The 15030-nt window shown below is 33.6% G+C and overlaps 1 protein-coding gene across 2 annotated transcripts; it reads right to left on the reverse strand.

Moving 5' to 3' along the window:
• Positions 1-3629: 3629 nt before the first annotated feature.
• Positions 3630-14391, reverse strand: LOC127963742 (alpha-N-acetylgalactosaminide alpha-2,6-sialyltransferase 5). Of its 2 annotated transcripts, none has more exons than XM_052563808.1 (5): positions 14229-14391; positions 12105-12281; positions 6652-7061; positions 4519-4626; positions 3630-4389 (listed from the first exon to the last, which is right to left on the reverse strand). In XM_052563808.1, the coding sequence occupies exons 1-5, from the start codon at positions 14241-14243 to the stop codon at positions 4167-4169; spliced, it is 933 nt and encodes a 310-aa protein (XP_052419768.1). In that variant the 5' UTR covers positions 14244-14391; the 3' UTR covers positions 3630-4166. The 2 variants fall into 2 exon arrangements, with proteins under 2 accessions (XP_052419768.1, XP_052419767.1); XM_052563807.1 differs by lacking the exon at positions 14229-14391 and adding an exon at positions 13162-13323.
• Between the last annotated feature and the right edge of the window lie 639 nt (positions 14392-15030).

The following is a 15030-nucleotide window of genomic DNA, read 5'->3' on the forward strand; positions in this document are numbered from 1 at the left end:
TCAGTCCATGTTCTAATAAAGCAAAAGGAGCTTGTTAGTTTCAGTATTTTAGCATAACATGATTGAAACTGCTATAATATTCAGACTGACTTACCTGTCGATCACATCATCATATCGTTGCTAAATGAACACAAATGTAACATTACTCACATATTCAGGGAAACAAGTCTGAAACTAGTTTTAATAGGTGTTAGTACTCACAGGTGTGCGATGCTGAACATAGGTGACATCCTCTGGAAGACAAAAGTGGAATCAGTTTAAATCATTGGTGTAATATGATATTACATCAAGATGCTCGTGTTTTGTGTTGAATTACCCTCCTCCCTGTAAAATGTCCTGTCGGACGGAGCTTTAGTTCTTCTGTGTTTAGTCATGGCTTCCCTCAGCTTCTTCTCGTAAAGGGCTCTGGTGGAATCTGTTTAAATGAATATACACAAATCATATGCAGGACAATAAAAAGAAGAAAAAACAAATCCAGGATTATTGTTGTAAACTAGAGCTAAGGTTACTTGAAGTAAAATAAACTATCGTAAATAAAGAATTTTACAAATTCAGCTAGTTACCAAAGGAACACTTCATTTACATTTGTTTTAAACTTGATGTACTAAAACAGCTTAAATAAAACTGTAATTAAAATGAGGACAAGACAACTATGCGGACATAAAAAAACATAATAAAAATGGCAAAACAAGATTATTAAAACATTAACTAAAATTTTAATGAAAACAATAAAATACAAAAAGCTAATAAAAAAAAACATTTAAAATAATAATAATCATATGCAACAAGCTCATTCGGATTACAGTGATTATTAACTTACCGACCACAGGACCATGTTTTATTCCATAATCATCCAGCATCCATCTGATCTCCTCGTGCGATTTATTGCTCAACATTGTCATAACTTAAACTGAACACAGTGTTACTTCATCAACAGTGGCAACAAAACTGTGAGATACATTATCTTGACTAGCAGGTTTGTGATATATTGGATATTGCAAAATATTTGCATAAATATGTACCCATTTAATGTCCTCAATATTAGACATAGCATATTGTACTGCAAATACTTCAGATCTCTGGAATTTGTTTAGTAATTCAATGGTAACAAACAAATATATATTTTGTATTGAACTAAACGAATAAATAAAATTTTATTTTCAAATCATGAATCAAAAACTGAAACTTTTTTTTGTATTGAACGTCTTATTCCATATATAGTGTCTCCTAAAATATAAACGCATTTGGTTAACTCGTGACTTTATTTCTGTGCAGTGACGTAAATGTGCTGTTATGAATAGCACACTAACCTTGTTTGCAATACTCTGACTCGCTTTGAATCTGACATATTAATATAACCCATAAGCAGATAAAACACATTGTAGTTGATGTTAACTCACGCTGAGGAATTCGTGGCTACGCTGACGCCAACAACCCGTTTGAGTTGTAAACAATGTGACGCACTTCCGCAACGCAACCAATTCGTTGACGTCATGACTTTATTTGATTACTTAATTCATATTTATATTTAACTTTACTTTTTTATTTATTTATTACTTCTGTAAAATGTGGCCCTGTTTTAATTATTAAATAAGCTTTCCATTGGTGTATGGTTTAGTAGGGTAGGACAATATTTGGCCGAGATACGACTATTTAAAAATCTGTAATAATTAATGCAAATAATTTGTGCAAATAATATATTATTCTTTTTTAATAATAATAAACAAAACAAAAAATCGAAATACTGAGAAAATCGCCTTTAAAGTTGTCCAAAAGAAGTCTTTAGCAATACATATTACTAATCAAAAATTTAGTTTTGATATATTTACGATAGTAAACTTTCTAAATATCTTCATGGAACATGATCTTTACTTAATAACCTAATGATTTTTGGCATTAAACAATAATCGATCATTTTGACCCATACAATATTTTGTTGGCTATTGCTACAAATGTAACTTATGACTGCTTTTGTGCTCCAGTGTCACAAATGTGTTACCCATTATCCGTTACTGTGAATTAACATTTATCTGCCTATCGTTTATGTTAGTAAGCTATGCTAAAAATAAAGTATAAATAACTCATTAGTAATTCGTTTCTCGAGATTATGAACAGCAACCCCTTAGAATTTTTATTTTCTGTCTAAAAAGCTTTCCTTTTATTTATTTCATGGAGATTTAAAAAAAAAAAAAATTGCAAAAAGAATCACAGATGTTGTTTCAAAATGTTACATTAAAATAAATAAGTAACGTGTATATATACAATTATTACTAGATTAATGTTTTTAGATTTATATCAGCAATATTACTGCTGAAAGTTACACTGCAGCCCTGAACAATCACTGTTACAACTTACAAGGTTACAAGAAAAGCGGGAAATGTACTAACAGTGCCACTAGATGGCAATACTGAGCTTGAGTCAACAACAATTGCTCTCTCTTTTAAATAATCTGCTTGTATACTTTTAGAAAATGAAGATAAATATTACTAGTAAAACATACTGATATTATGCATGGTAATGTTTTGGTAAAGCATTATACGGTATATTTTATATATTTAGATATTGTGTAAAGCAGAGGACATTTGTAAACTCCGAAAGTAAAAAAAAAAAAAAAAAATGAGAATGAGAATGCAAGACGGATCCAAGTCGAACCGTCACTCACACGTTTATTTTATCCAGGCCTCCTGCCTGATCCAAGGTCATCCGTAATCACGGTGTTGCCTCGGGTGACTGATTACAGTAGCAGCCAGCAGAGCTGAATCAAAGGTCAGCCTCATTTACAGACTCCAGCGTCCTTTAAAGCCCTCCAATTTCCCTCGACTTCCTGAGGGACAGTCGTTGTTGTGCTAGGCACATTCTCCGGTCACTGCGAATAAGCAGAACTCATAGCATGATATCCCATTAGACAGAGCAGGGCAGCTCCTATAAGCCTGAGCAAGAACACAGAGTGACACACCATTAGCATTCCACATTTGCCCCAACCTCCAGCTGTAAAGGTAAAATGAACAGCGTTGCAGGCAGCAAGTCGATATGCTCTCACACAACCTTTGTAATGGGAATTGAAGGAAGAGCAGCGTGGAATTGCAAAAAAAACAAAGACATTTGTCCCTCACTCTAAAGGTCAGGCTGTCATGGCCAGAGTCGTCGGTTTGGTAATATGTGGGAATGTTTTTCAGCATTTGTGCCAGCCAGGGTGCATTAATGTTTAAAAAGTCCAAATGTGTGTATTGGGATCCGACCGTCAATATAAATGCTTTATTTCTTATCAGGAATCACTTTGTGACGTATACAGTTCTTGAGTTATGACCATTTGAAAATTACACTTTTTATGGATAGGTTATTAACCTGTGTGTGTGTGTGTGCGTGTGTGTGTGTGTGTGTGTGTGTGTGTGTGTGTGTGTGTGTGTGTGTGTGGGTGTAATTTAACATATGACTCACTAAAGCTAGTTAATGTCAATGTGTCAAGACAGCTTAAAACATTAAATATGTTTAGTAATATGACAAGGACAATAAAAAAGTTAGTTAAAAGGGGGAAAAAATATTCTCGTTCTGGGAATCTCTGATTTAGAGTAAAGACTATATTTACACCTTTATATTAAGAGAGAAATATATTTTTTACATGAACAAAAACAAAATCTGATAAATCTAATGAGCCCTATGATAAAAGTGGCATTTGGAAAAAGCACAATTTGTAAATGGTTCTCTTTGGATGCCACTGAGAGAAGAAATTTGTAATATTATGTGCTTGACACTCTCCACGTGGCACAAATTATTGAGGCTATATGTATAATTTAAATGATATTACACACGGAGAACAACATGGCCTAGATATTAGACTAGTAATTTCTGGAAACAGAAAATGTGATATAATTATTACAGGAACCCAGTTTTCTGAATTACGAACCAATGAGGATCATACTGTTACAATTAATAAGTAATGTGAATAATAAACAGTTTGTTCTTGTCACATTGAACATAATCTTTGAACACTTTTGTTCAGCACAGCTTTTTGCAATTAAAATGTTCAGCAAAATTAGACCTTGCTGTTTCGATCCTCCACAAAGAACATCATCGAAAACTTTCATTCAAAATGTGTTCCAGTTCAAATGTTGAAGTTTTGTCCTCAAAAGGACACCGAGTCCGAGTAACACCCCAGTGTTTGAATCTCAGGAGTCTGTGCTATTTTTTGTAACAGGTGCCGGTCCCCAGTCTGGTTGATAGAAGTGTATGTTGAACATACGTGCCCAGTTGGCAAAGACACGTTTCTCAGTGATGAAACGATGGTGGCTGCCGTGCCGGCCCTGCTCGTGCGAGAGATACATTTTACACTCATCTGGCCCCGCTGGCTCGTAGTAGTGATACGGCACTGATGGCTTGAGGTTAGGCGACCTGAGAAGAAGAGTCACACGTGTAACTGAAATGGTCACAAACCACCAAAATACAAGGTTTGAATGAAAGCACAGTATACACAACAGTGATCCAACAGCATTATGGTTAATGTGGAAAAGAAAGTCTCACTTGCAGAACTCAGGTGGAATCATGCCATAGACGTCGATTCGGTCACAAATCTCCACAGCGATTGCCATGGTGAACCAACCCGTGCTGAGCCATGAGTTAGACCTTTTTCTGAATAACACAAGAGAGAAAGAGCACATCTATGTAGCTGTGATGATCAAACGACACTGTTCCCTGCAGCCATTACTTCAGTGTCACATGATCCAGATTTGGCGTTTACAATGTTTTCGTTTAAATGGATGGTTTAGATGACTCACAATTGGAGATGGATTGGGATAAGAACGATATAAGGAGATAAAGGAGATAAAGGATCCACAAACAGAAAAAAAACTCAAGAGTTTAAGAACATTTGAGCATTTTGCCCTGAGCTGTGTGTGTGTGATTGGGTACATCCCAGCTGGCAGCTGTCTCCAGCTGGCACTGATCCTCTACTTACCCTTAATCTGTACTGATGCCAAGCTGTGTGCCCTGTGGGCCAGTGATACCAAGCCTCCAGCAGGCTCTGGTGGTCTGCACATTAGTTAACAACCCCACGTGCTGCATTTAAAATGTGTACTTCCACCTCTCTTAAATAAGCTAATTTTATTTTTTGAGAATACTTGGAAATAAATATTTGTAATTTTCAGAGTTAACTACTATATAATTTTACCAGTTGAAGGTTCATCCTCCTGATAACTATGAACACTTAGGATAAAAAAATATATATTATCTGTATTTTAAAATTAGATAATCACATTTTATTTAATTATTCATTTGTTTATCATTAATTCATTAATTTATTCAAATAAACCAATTACATTAGAAATTTGCTAATTTGGTTTTACAAATACATTGATACTATAGTAAGGTCTTATAACTTAAAGTATATAGTTTTTAAATAGTTTCTAGTAATCCAAATAATAAATTGTTCATTTATATATTCATATATAAATGTATATGATTAAATATACATTTTCGTATATTTAATTTATATATTTAAATAAAGTATATCGTTTTGACAATGTTTTTAGCAAATGGGACAAAATCTAGAGAGATAATAAAATTTCATTTATTAATTAATTTATCATTCATTCGTTCGTTCATTCATTCAAATGAATCAAATACATTTAAAATATTCTAATTTGGTTTTACAAATACAATGATACTATAGTAAAGTCTTAGAAAATAAAGTTTTTTAATAGTTTATTTACTCATTGGTCAGGTAACTTAAACTAGTCAATTACATTTTTTAAATATAATAATTTGGTTTTACAAATAATAATACTGTAGTTTATTCAATATTATACAATTTTGAAATTGTACACAGCAATATCTTATAGTTTCTACAGTGTCTTGCAAGTGATTTAAAATCAAATAATATGATCAATAACTTAAAAATTAAAATGGTTAATTAAATGTTACTAAAATAAAATAAATAAAAAAATGACTACACATGATTGTACACAACTACGGTAATGATGTTTTGCAAATAGTTTCATGTTGGTATTTAAGTTTTTTTTTACAAATGTCAAAATTCCTAATTTTACAAAATTTTCTTTTTGAGTCATAAATTGTGACGGTTGGTGTTTAGGAGAAACACAAGGAGAGGGTAGGATACAAATGCAAGTATGGTTTATTGTAACAAAAAGGTAAAGAAAAAATAAACAGTCATGGGAGACAAACAAAAACCAAAACAAAAGAGGAAACCGGATGAAACGTAGGGAGACTAATGACAAAGGATTGTCAGCACCTGTGCGATTTAATTGGAGTGCAATTACTGTGAAGACAGAACCAGACTAGAGGAATTAAAGTGCCTAAGGAGAAGTGAGCTCACTAGGGAACACCCAGGAAAACAGAGACTGACAGCGTGACATAAATATAAAGTCATTCTGGGTCAAGTCGTTTTTTTTTTGTATTTCATTTACAGAACAAAATTTGCCTTTTCATAAAACTGTCAAAATATTTTTGTGTTTTCTATTTACTGAAGGACCTGAACACAATAAAGATCTGCAGAAGTCCTCTTATAAAACAAAGAACTCCAAATAGTTTCTACGGTATTTTGCTGCAAGTGGTGCGAATCAAGAGAGATAATGTGATTAGGTAAGAAACATTACATTATAATGCGATTATGACACAAAGAAACATAACCATCCTTACCTATCTTTCCCTGTTTCCTTCTTAAAGAGCTCATCAAAATGCAGCATCTTTAACCTCGAGATGACGTACACCTGTAGTTTCGGCATCATCTGCTTCAGCAGACGCAGGTTGTTGTAGACAAGGCCTTTACCGTCTTGTCGCATGTAGTTTCCAGGCCCCCAGAAGATAAAGAAGGTGTTCTGGCTGGAGTTGAGTAGCTCGTGTCGGTTTCGTAGCACACGTTGCATGCTGGAGTGTGCGACCACACGCAGACTCGTTCGCTGGCCCACGTCCCTCTGGTAGCCTCGTGTTGGGGCATCATTCATACGGATGACGCACTCCTTGCGGTCAATCTCTGCACCTCGACCACTTCCGGTCATGTGACCAGAGCTGGTCACTAAGGCACAGCTTTTGCAATGCATCCTAAGAGGCTGAGGATGGAGACAATGATGAGAAGACAAATAAATATTTATTTATTTATTTATTTATTTATTCATCATTCATTCATGTATAATAATTTAATCATTTTATCATTCCATTTAATTATATAATAATTTCAATCATGGCAATGTTGCCATATCCATCATGTTGATGGATATGGCAATGTTAATGTATTTGTATAATATAGTATAATATATAAATAACCATTTTTATACTCATTTCATTGATTTATTTATTGATTATTCAATTATATTAAAGTATTGTTTTTGTATTATAATATTTTGTGTGGTTTGAAGGGCTATTTGTCTTCATGATTAAGAGATGAGAAGAAATCAGCAGCAGTAGTACTCAATGAATAGTTGCTAAATATACAATCACAGTGCAGAAAGATGATCTCAGGTAACCTAGTGACAACAGAAAATCTGAAGGGGTTAAAAGATATCTGTCAGATCAAACAGAATGCTAAGTAAGGCTAAGTTTCTCAGCACAGTGTGAAATGATCATCTCGTCTAAGGCTCTGAGAGGGAGCCATTTCATCAGCTTATTTTACAAAGGTTCAATGACATGAGAAACTGGTCATTTGAGACATTTCTAGAACAACAATGGTTTTTAGTGACTCTGTTAGCCGTTTTAAATGTGTTAATGTTTAAACAATATGGGCCAAGGGATTTTAGGTGGAAAAAGTTAATGGATGTGTGATGTTAAAAACACAATTTGCAAACTCTATTCTATTTAGTTGGGGAAAACCTGCACCCTCAGGGCTGTTTTGTCAATTTTAATGTGAAAATATAACTTGTTATGAAATGCAAAGGTTATTAGGATGGTTTGGTAGTTGACAGAATTTCACTATCAACAGGCACTACTGTCTAAATACTGATATACTGAATGGTTTTAACTAAAGCAGTAAAAAGGTTTAAAAATCCAGGCTTGGATGCATGAAAACCCCTCTAGAACAAAGGACAGACACTGCACTGTGCCAAGGTAAATAGTTGATTTACTAGCTACCCCGGCGTTCAGATGTAGGAGATGTAGACTTATTATGGAAAAACAGATGGATACATTGTGAATTAGCTCGTTCATTTTGAATGAGCCTGAGGGAAATGCTGTATGAAGAAGTCACGAGAAAGACCCTAGGGGGCCAACCTCATGATGGAGATACAGGGTGGGGGTTGATTGCTTACACCAGACTACAGTTTAATCGCCAGCCTAATGGTTTCTATGGTCTTTGTTTATCTTTAATAATAATAAATATAATACATTTATAAGATCAGACTACTGACACATTCTGAGCTGCAAAAGAGATACTAGACGTTTTATATTAATAATGTCCTAAGATACGCTACATATTGCTTCTGACTTTTAAATATTTTCAAAGATACATGACTGAAAAGAAACTGAATTAGACTTTAGTTATTTGCTTTGGTTTTTAACAAACATACAATGTTATTTTAATCGTTATATACAGTACAATTAAAAAAGGCCAATCATTTGGTGGTTTTAATCATCATCTGATATTGTCAAAAACATGATGTTGATGTGGATTCAATGATTTATCCATGGCTACAGAAGGTCATAGCGACGTAATTTTGATCAAACCTCAAGGAATTGTTGCACATTTATTACCACAATCTGATTTGATTTCTAAGTAACATGGGTAAATTTGGCAGCGTACCAACTGACTGCCACTCCACAATCTAAATGTTTCTTGTTTCAATTTGATAAACCTGCCAGACAACTTGAGAAAATAGGGCACAGAAAATCCTAATGCTGAGACAACAAGAGATTATTTGATGAGAAAATGGTGTTAAAAGTAATAAAAGTTATAAAAAAAAAGGTAAAAGCACAGAAAATCTGAAATAAGAATATGTTTTACAATGATTTTTAGGAAATACCAATTGTCCAAACTCACAGAGTGAAACATTTAAAGTGACTTTAACTGAATGTTGTTCATCATACATCTTAGACAATATTGAAGAGCAGTCTAAAATTTAGCTGAAGTTCTGTATTAACAGGTAGCCAAACTTAACTGAGTTTCATATTTCTTTTTATCTAAATGGGGACATGTAGATTAGATCAATATTGGGGCCACTCTGGAATCATTTAAAACATTAACATTTGTTGGATTGGTGTTCTGTTCATCAGACGAAGAACCAAGACTATTCGATAAACTTTGCTCCTTTTTTATCATATCTATCATGGTGTCTTAACTGGCTTGGCTCAGTCAACCTCTTGGCTGATAGAAGACTGCTAATACAGTTTTGGTTACCAAGACTTGCTGTTACTGGGTTTTGGATATTAGACAATTTTGCTAACTACTTGTTCCAAATGGGTATTTTCGGACAGGATCTGACATCCGGGGCTGGAGACATGATCTAACAATGTGAATGAGATTACCCCCAAAACGAATGCATGGAAACGCACTGAAAGGGCAGAACAGATCAAAGTGCCTGCTCCACAAAGACTCCCTTTCCCTTTATTGTTACCTTTAGCTCCATTATTGAATCTCTCTAGCATAATCAACACTAAGGCATTGAACATTGAACATTTGCCTAGAGCCTACAGAGTGTCTTAAAACTAAAGTATAGCATAACATGCTCAACATGAATCCAGATTGAATCTTTTTTATCAATATGTCAGTCAAAATCAATCCACCCGATTAACAAACTGTAAAAAATGGGGCAGGAAATGTGTGTATCCTCACACTAAATGTACTCTAAAAACATTGCATTGGACTATTTTTGCACAAAAATGCTTAATCCTATTTATAGTTGAGCTAAAATGACTAATTTGTGCACATGACTTCAAGACAAAAGGGCCAAAATGGGGTTGAGACAAAACAGTAATCCAAAAGAGCTGCCACTGTGTAAGATAATTCATTTATAAAGCAAGTGAAGCTGCACTTTCCCTATGCAGGTATCTCTGCCTCTTAGCCATAGAGACGCTATTAGATTTCTTCTGCAGAGATAAACAGGGTTGTTTCCATGGAGATAATAGTCCAGTGGAGAGCAAGCAAATCAGGCCCAGTAAATAACCATCCACACTTATTATTCTCTCATTAACATCCTCATTCTTAAGCTCTCTCCAGTGGGAAATATGATCATAATTACTCTAATAGCAATCTATTTTTGAGAATAGTTCTGAGAGAAAAAAAAATGGATTCGGGCCATTATCCTTTATGGAAAAACATTGCATTTAACAATATTAAATTATTATAGTTTTTAAAGATGCAATTGAGTGTTAGATGACGGTAAAGGTAATATGAGCATGCCAATTAAATATCCAAAACAAGTTCATAAATATCCAACATCCACCAATATTTCTTTTTCCTCTTAATGTTTTCCAAATATTCTTCAAAATGGAGTGAAATTGGATAACTATTTCCTTCCCCTGATGGTTAGAAAATGGATGTGATATCTGATGAAGACTTGTAGGCAATGTTCATTTAGCGATCTTCCACACTGGCTGTTCATTTGCACTAATACGAGCAAATCTTCCGCTTCTGACTGCTACAAAATTACTTCCATGGAGTATCCATTAAAATCTGGCTCTGAATCCCGGAGCTCTTATTAGCTCGGATAGGAGTGCTCTTTTTTAACTAATGAGAACTGGTAGACCTGAGAGCCGTGTCTGTCAGTGAGAAGTATGACAGACATGCCTTATGACAATGAGACCGACTTTGAAGATTACTTCCTGCTTTGATGAGCACAGGTATTGTCATGTCAAATCTAAAGATGAAAAAGATGTCAAAAAGATGTTTTTTAAATCACTAACAAGAACACGGCTCTCTTACATGTCTTATACTTAGATGCTTTATATTTCATCATACAAATAATAAAGGCATAGTTCACCCAAAAATACAAGTTCTATCATCATTTATTCACTCTCATGTCACAATAGTCCCTCTGTATATACTGTAGAAAACAAAAAGTGTAATTTATAGCAGAATGTCCAAGCTGCTCTTTTCCAGTCAATGAAAGTGAATGGTGACCGTGACTGTAGAGCTTTACACTACGTACTTCTGTTTCTGACACAATTCTATTATAAGGCTTCAGAAGCCCTGGAATATATAGTGCATAATGATGCTTTCCAGAGCTTCTTTTTAAAGCTTGACACACCCTGGTCCCCATCCACTTCACTGTATAGAGGAGAGCAGTGTAAACATTAATCAAAAATGTCCTTTATCTTCCACAAAAGAAAGAAAGCACATGGGGTGTGAGTAAATGATGCAGAGCTTTCATTTTCAGGTGAACTAGCCCTGTAATTACCAAAATACATCATCCATGTTTACCTGATATACTTATGCAAGTAATCAGTGTGCAATCTCTCATTACGCACACTATGTACATATAACTATATGTGAATTTTTAACACCCATGCGGAGTAAATAGCATTTCTGCACAGTTGTAGTGTTAAACCAAATCCCTGGTGACATTATAGAGCACAGGTGAAGGAGGGGAAGAGAAGAGAGGGAGAGAACCAAGAGACAGATTTACATCCTTCATAGTTCTGGTGATTACAATGCCTCAAGATGAGGCCAAAGCTTGACAACAACTGCTCGCAGCTTCCCACTTTATCTGATCAGGAGTGAAGGAAGAAATTATAGCATCCCTTGGATGGTGTAATTTAAAAGGCTTTAAAGGCCTGCACCTGATTTATCATGAAAAACTGCAGAGAGACAGGAGACACAAAAAAGAAAAATGGCCAAGTCTTCTGAATATTATAGTGCACTGCATGTCATGTGATGCCAGTGCCAATATAATAATGCTTATCTGTCTGAGGATATTATTTGATGACTAAGGAGAAAAGTAACAGCATAAAAATAGTTTGATAAAAAAATATAAGGATTCTTCATATTTAAGTTATCCAAATGTCTTGAACCAAAGTCATGTTAATAGGGCTTATGCATGAGTGAGAAATATATTTTTTAAGGTTTTCATCTCAGTTAGTTTCTAAATTTAGTTTAGTAAATTAAGTGCCATATTAATCATTTTAGTGCTTGATTGCATTTTACACACTTAATGAAAGCAACTCACCTTATGATCAGCGATGCTGCTGTATCCTTCTAAGTGGGATGTTTGCTGTTGTAGAATGTCCACCTGATGTCCATCTGACTGCAGCTGATCTTCTGGTGTGTCAGTAAAACTGCTGTTGTACAGGAACAATAAGCTTGTAAGAACGCTTACAAGACCAATCAATATGATCCCATGACGCTGAAAAAAAAGGAACAAGAAACTGTTATTGAGGATGCTCAGATTATCCTTCATCAATGCTTCTGCTGACAGATGCATCGGTAAATGAAGGTTCATTGAATGAAGCATGAATGAGATGTTAATATTTACCACAATATACATAAAAAACATTTTGAAACATAGCTTTCAAATTAAGTTTTCAATGAACCAAATAAGCAGGTAGTCTTAATTTATATATATATATATATATATATATATATATGTGTGTGTGTGTGTGTGTGTGTGTGTGTGTGTGTATATACATTTGCATTAAATTTAAAAGCTCCCTGTTGTGATTTTACAGTGCAGTTTGATTGCAAGTTAAAATGTTTTATAATTTCATTATCCATCTAAGCATCACTGTGGCTTTTTTTTTTTTTTTTTTTACAAATTAAAACATATGAAAATTATTAAATTAAACAAAATAATGAAACAATAAATAAAACATCCCAAACATGAATTTACATTTATATTTGACATTTATATTATTTATATTTAAATTTAATTGCATTGAATTGTATCATTCATACTAAGCAATACAAAAACGTGCTCACCAAACATTAATTTGGCAACATATTCGTACCTCTATTTGATATATTAATCATCCAGGCATCTGTAGTAAATTCATTGAAATCATGCCTACAACAGTTTACCATGGCAACCGCAGTTTCCTCCAAAACAGGATCGGTCTAATACTTCGTACAGATTCTTAAAGTCTGGAGAAAATGTCATACTCATCACTGATGACTTTTTGCGTTTTCAACAATAACTCGAGTAATACGACACCGTGGCGGAACTACATAGGCTACCATGGTAAATGTTTGTAAAGTTACTGTATGATGTCAGAGAGAGTTTGCTCTACCGTTCGCGTCTTCATATTGTGAAGTGTTTAATTCTGTCCGTTTAGTCCATGCGTGTTCTTCAGCCTCACCGACAGCAGCTTAACAAATCTACACTTCACATCTCCCAGCCAGCACTTCTGCTCGCGCGCACACATCCTCGTTCTGAAGCTCAGCTGAACCCTGTCAGAAATACAGTCCTGCGTTCACACGAGGCTACGCGCGCGCGTGGTCTTAAAGAACGCCGAGTCTCAATGCATATTCATCATTACAGTCATTTAAAATAATAGTTATATATATATATATATATATATATATATATATATGTATATATATGTATATATATATGTATATATATATATATATATATATATTGATATATATATTGATATATATATATATATTGATATATATATATATATATATATATATATATATATATATATACATATATATATATATATATATATATATATATTGATATATATATATATATATATATATATATATATATATATATATATATATATATATATATATATATATATATATATATGGTTACCCGAGATAGAAGTAGTCTATACTGTTAACATTTTCAGGTAGGCAAAGACTGTCACTATTAAGATCGAAATGTTAGCTACTAGGAAACTTTCATTCAAATGGGCGGGTTGAATTTTGAGTGGGTGCAGTACAACTGTCCTGCATGTGAGATAGATAGATAGTGGTGTGTGCTGAAGGGACTGTCATGCTGTTGGCTTCACTTCCTAAACTGAGCTAACCTCATTTACCTCTTTTGTAGATTTAGCCTACATTGATACACATTTGATGTCAACTGGACTGGACCACAATATAAAATCTCTGTGCTGACTACATTACCAATGTAAAAAAAAAAAATAAAAAAAAATATCTCTCTCTCTCTCTCTAGTAATTTGATATTAATTTATTTTGGGATTTGCTTTCATATTGGCTGCTTTTATTTTATCCCTCGGGCCTTACAAAAGAGGACAAAACCATTTTTAAATGTCTGGTGTCATGATTCTGCCCTCGTGTCCTTGATTTTTCCTAGTCTTGAGGCAGGAGTTTGCTCTACCGTTCGCGTCTTCATATTGTGAAGTGTTTAATTCTGTCCGTTTAGTCCATGCGTGTTCTTCAGCCTCACCGACAGCAGCTTAACAAATCTACACTTCACATCTCCCAGCCAGCACTTCTGCTCGCGCGCACACATCCTCGTTCTGAAGCTCAGCTGAACCCTGTCAGAAATACAGTCCTGCGTTCACACGAGGCTACGCGCGCGCGTGGTCTTAAAGAACGCCGAGTCTCAATGCATATTCATCATTACAGTCATTTAAAATAATAGTTATATATATATATATATATATATATATATGTATATATATGTATATATATATGTATATATATATATATATATATATATATTGATATATATATTGATATATATATATATATTGATATATATATTGATATATATATATATATATATATATATATATATATACATATATATATATATATATATATATATATTGATATATATATATATATATATATATATTGATATATATATTGATATATATATATATATATATATATATATATATATATACATATATATATATATATATATATATATATATATATATATTGATATATATATATATATATATATATATATATATATATATATATATATATATATATATATATATATATATATATATATATATGGTTACCCGAGATAGAAGTAGTCTATACTGTTAACATTTTCAGGTAGGCAAAGACTGTCACTATTAAGATCGAAATGTTAGCTACTAGGAAACTTTCATTCAAATGGGCGGGTTGAATTTTGAGTGGGTGCAGTACAACTGTCCTGC

Source organism: Carassius gibelio, chromosome B8 (genome assembly GCF_023724105.1).
Source record: "Carassius gibelio isolate Cgi1373 ecotype wild population from Czech Republic chromosome B8, carGib1.2-hapl.c, whole genome shotgun sequence".
Lineage (NCBI taxonomy): Eukaryota > Metazoa > Chordata > Actinopteri > Cypriniformes > Cyprinidae > Carassius > Carassius gibelio.

What these genes read in the sequence shown, in the direction of transcription:
- LOC127963742 (XM_052563808.1), bottom strand. An exon ending in GCAGCATCGCTGATCATAAG is followed by an intron (nt 7,062 to 12,104) that starts GTGAGTTGCTTT and finishes CTCCATCCTCAG; the next exon opens with CCTCTTAGGATGCATTGCAA. An exon ending in AAGGAAACAGGGAAAGATAG is followed by an intron (nt 4,627 to 6,651) that starts GTAAGGATGGTT and finishes TGTGTTATTCAG; the next exon opens with AAAAAGGTCTAACTCATGGC.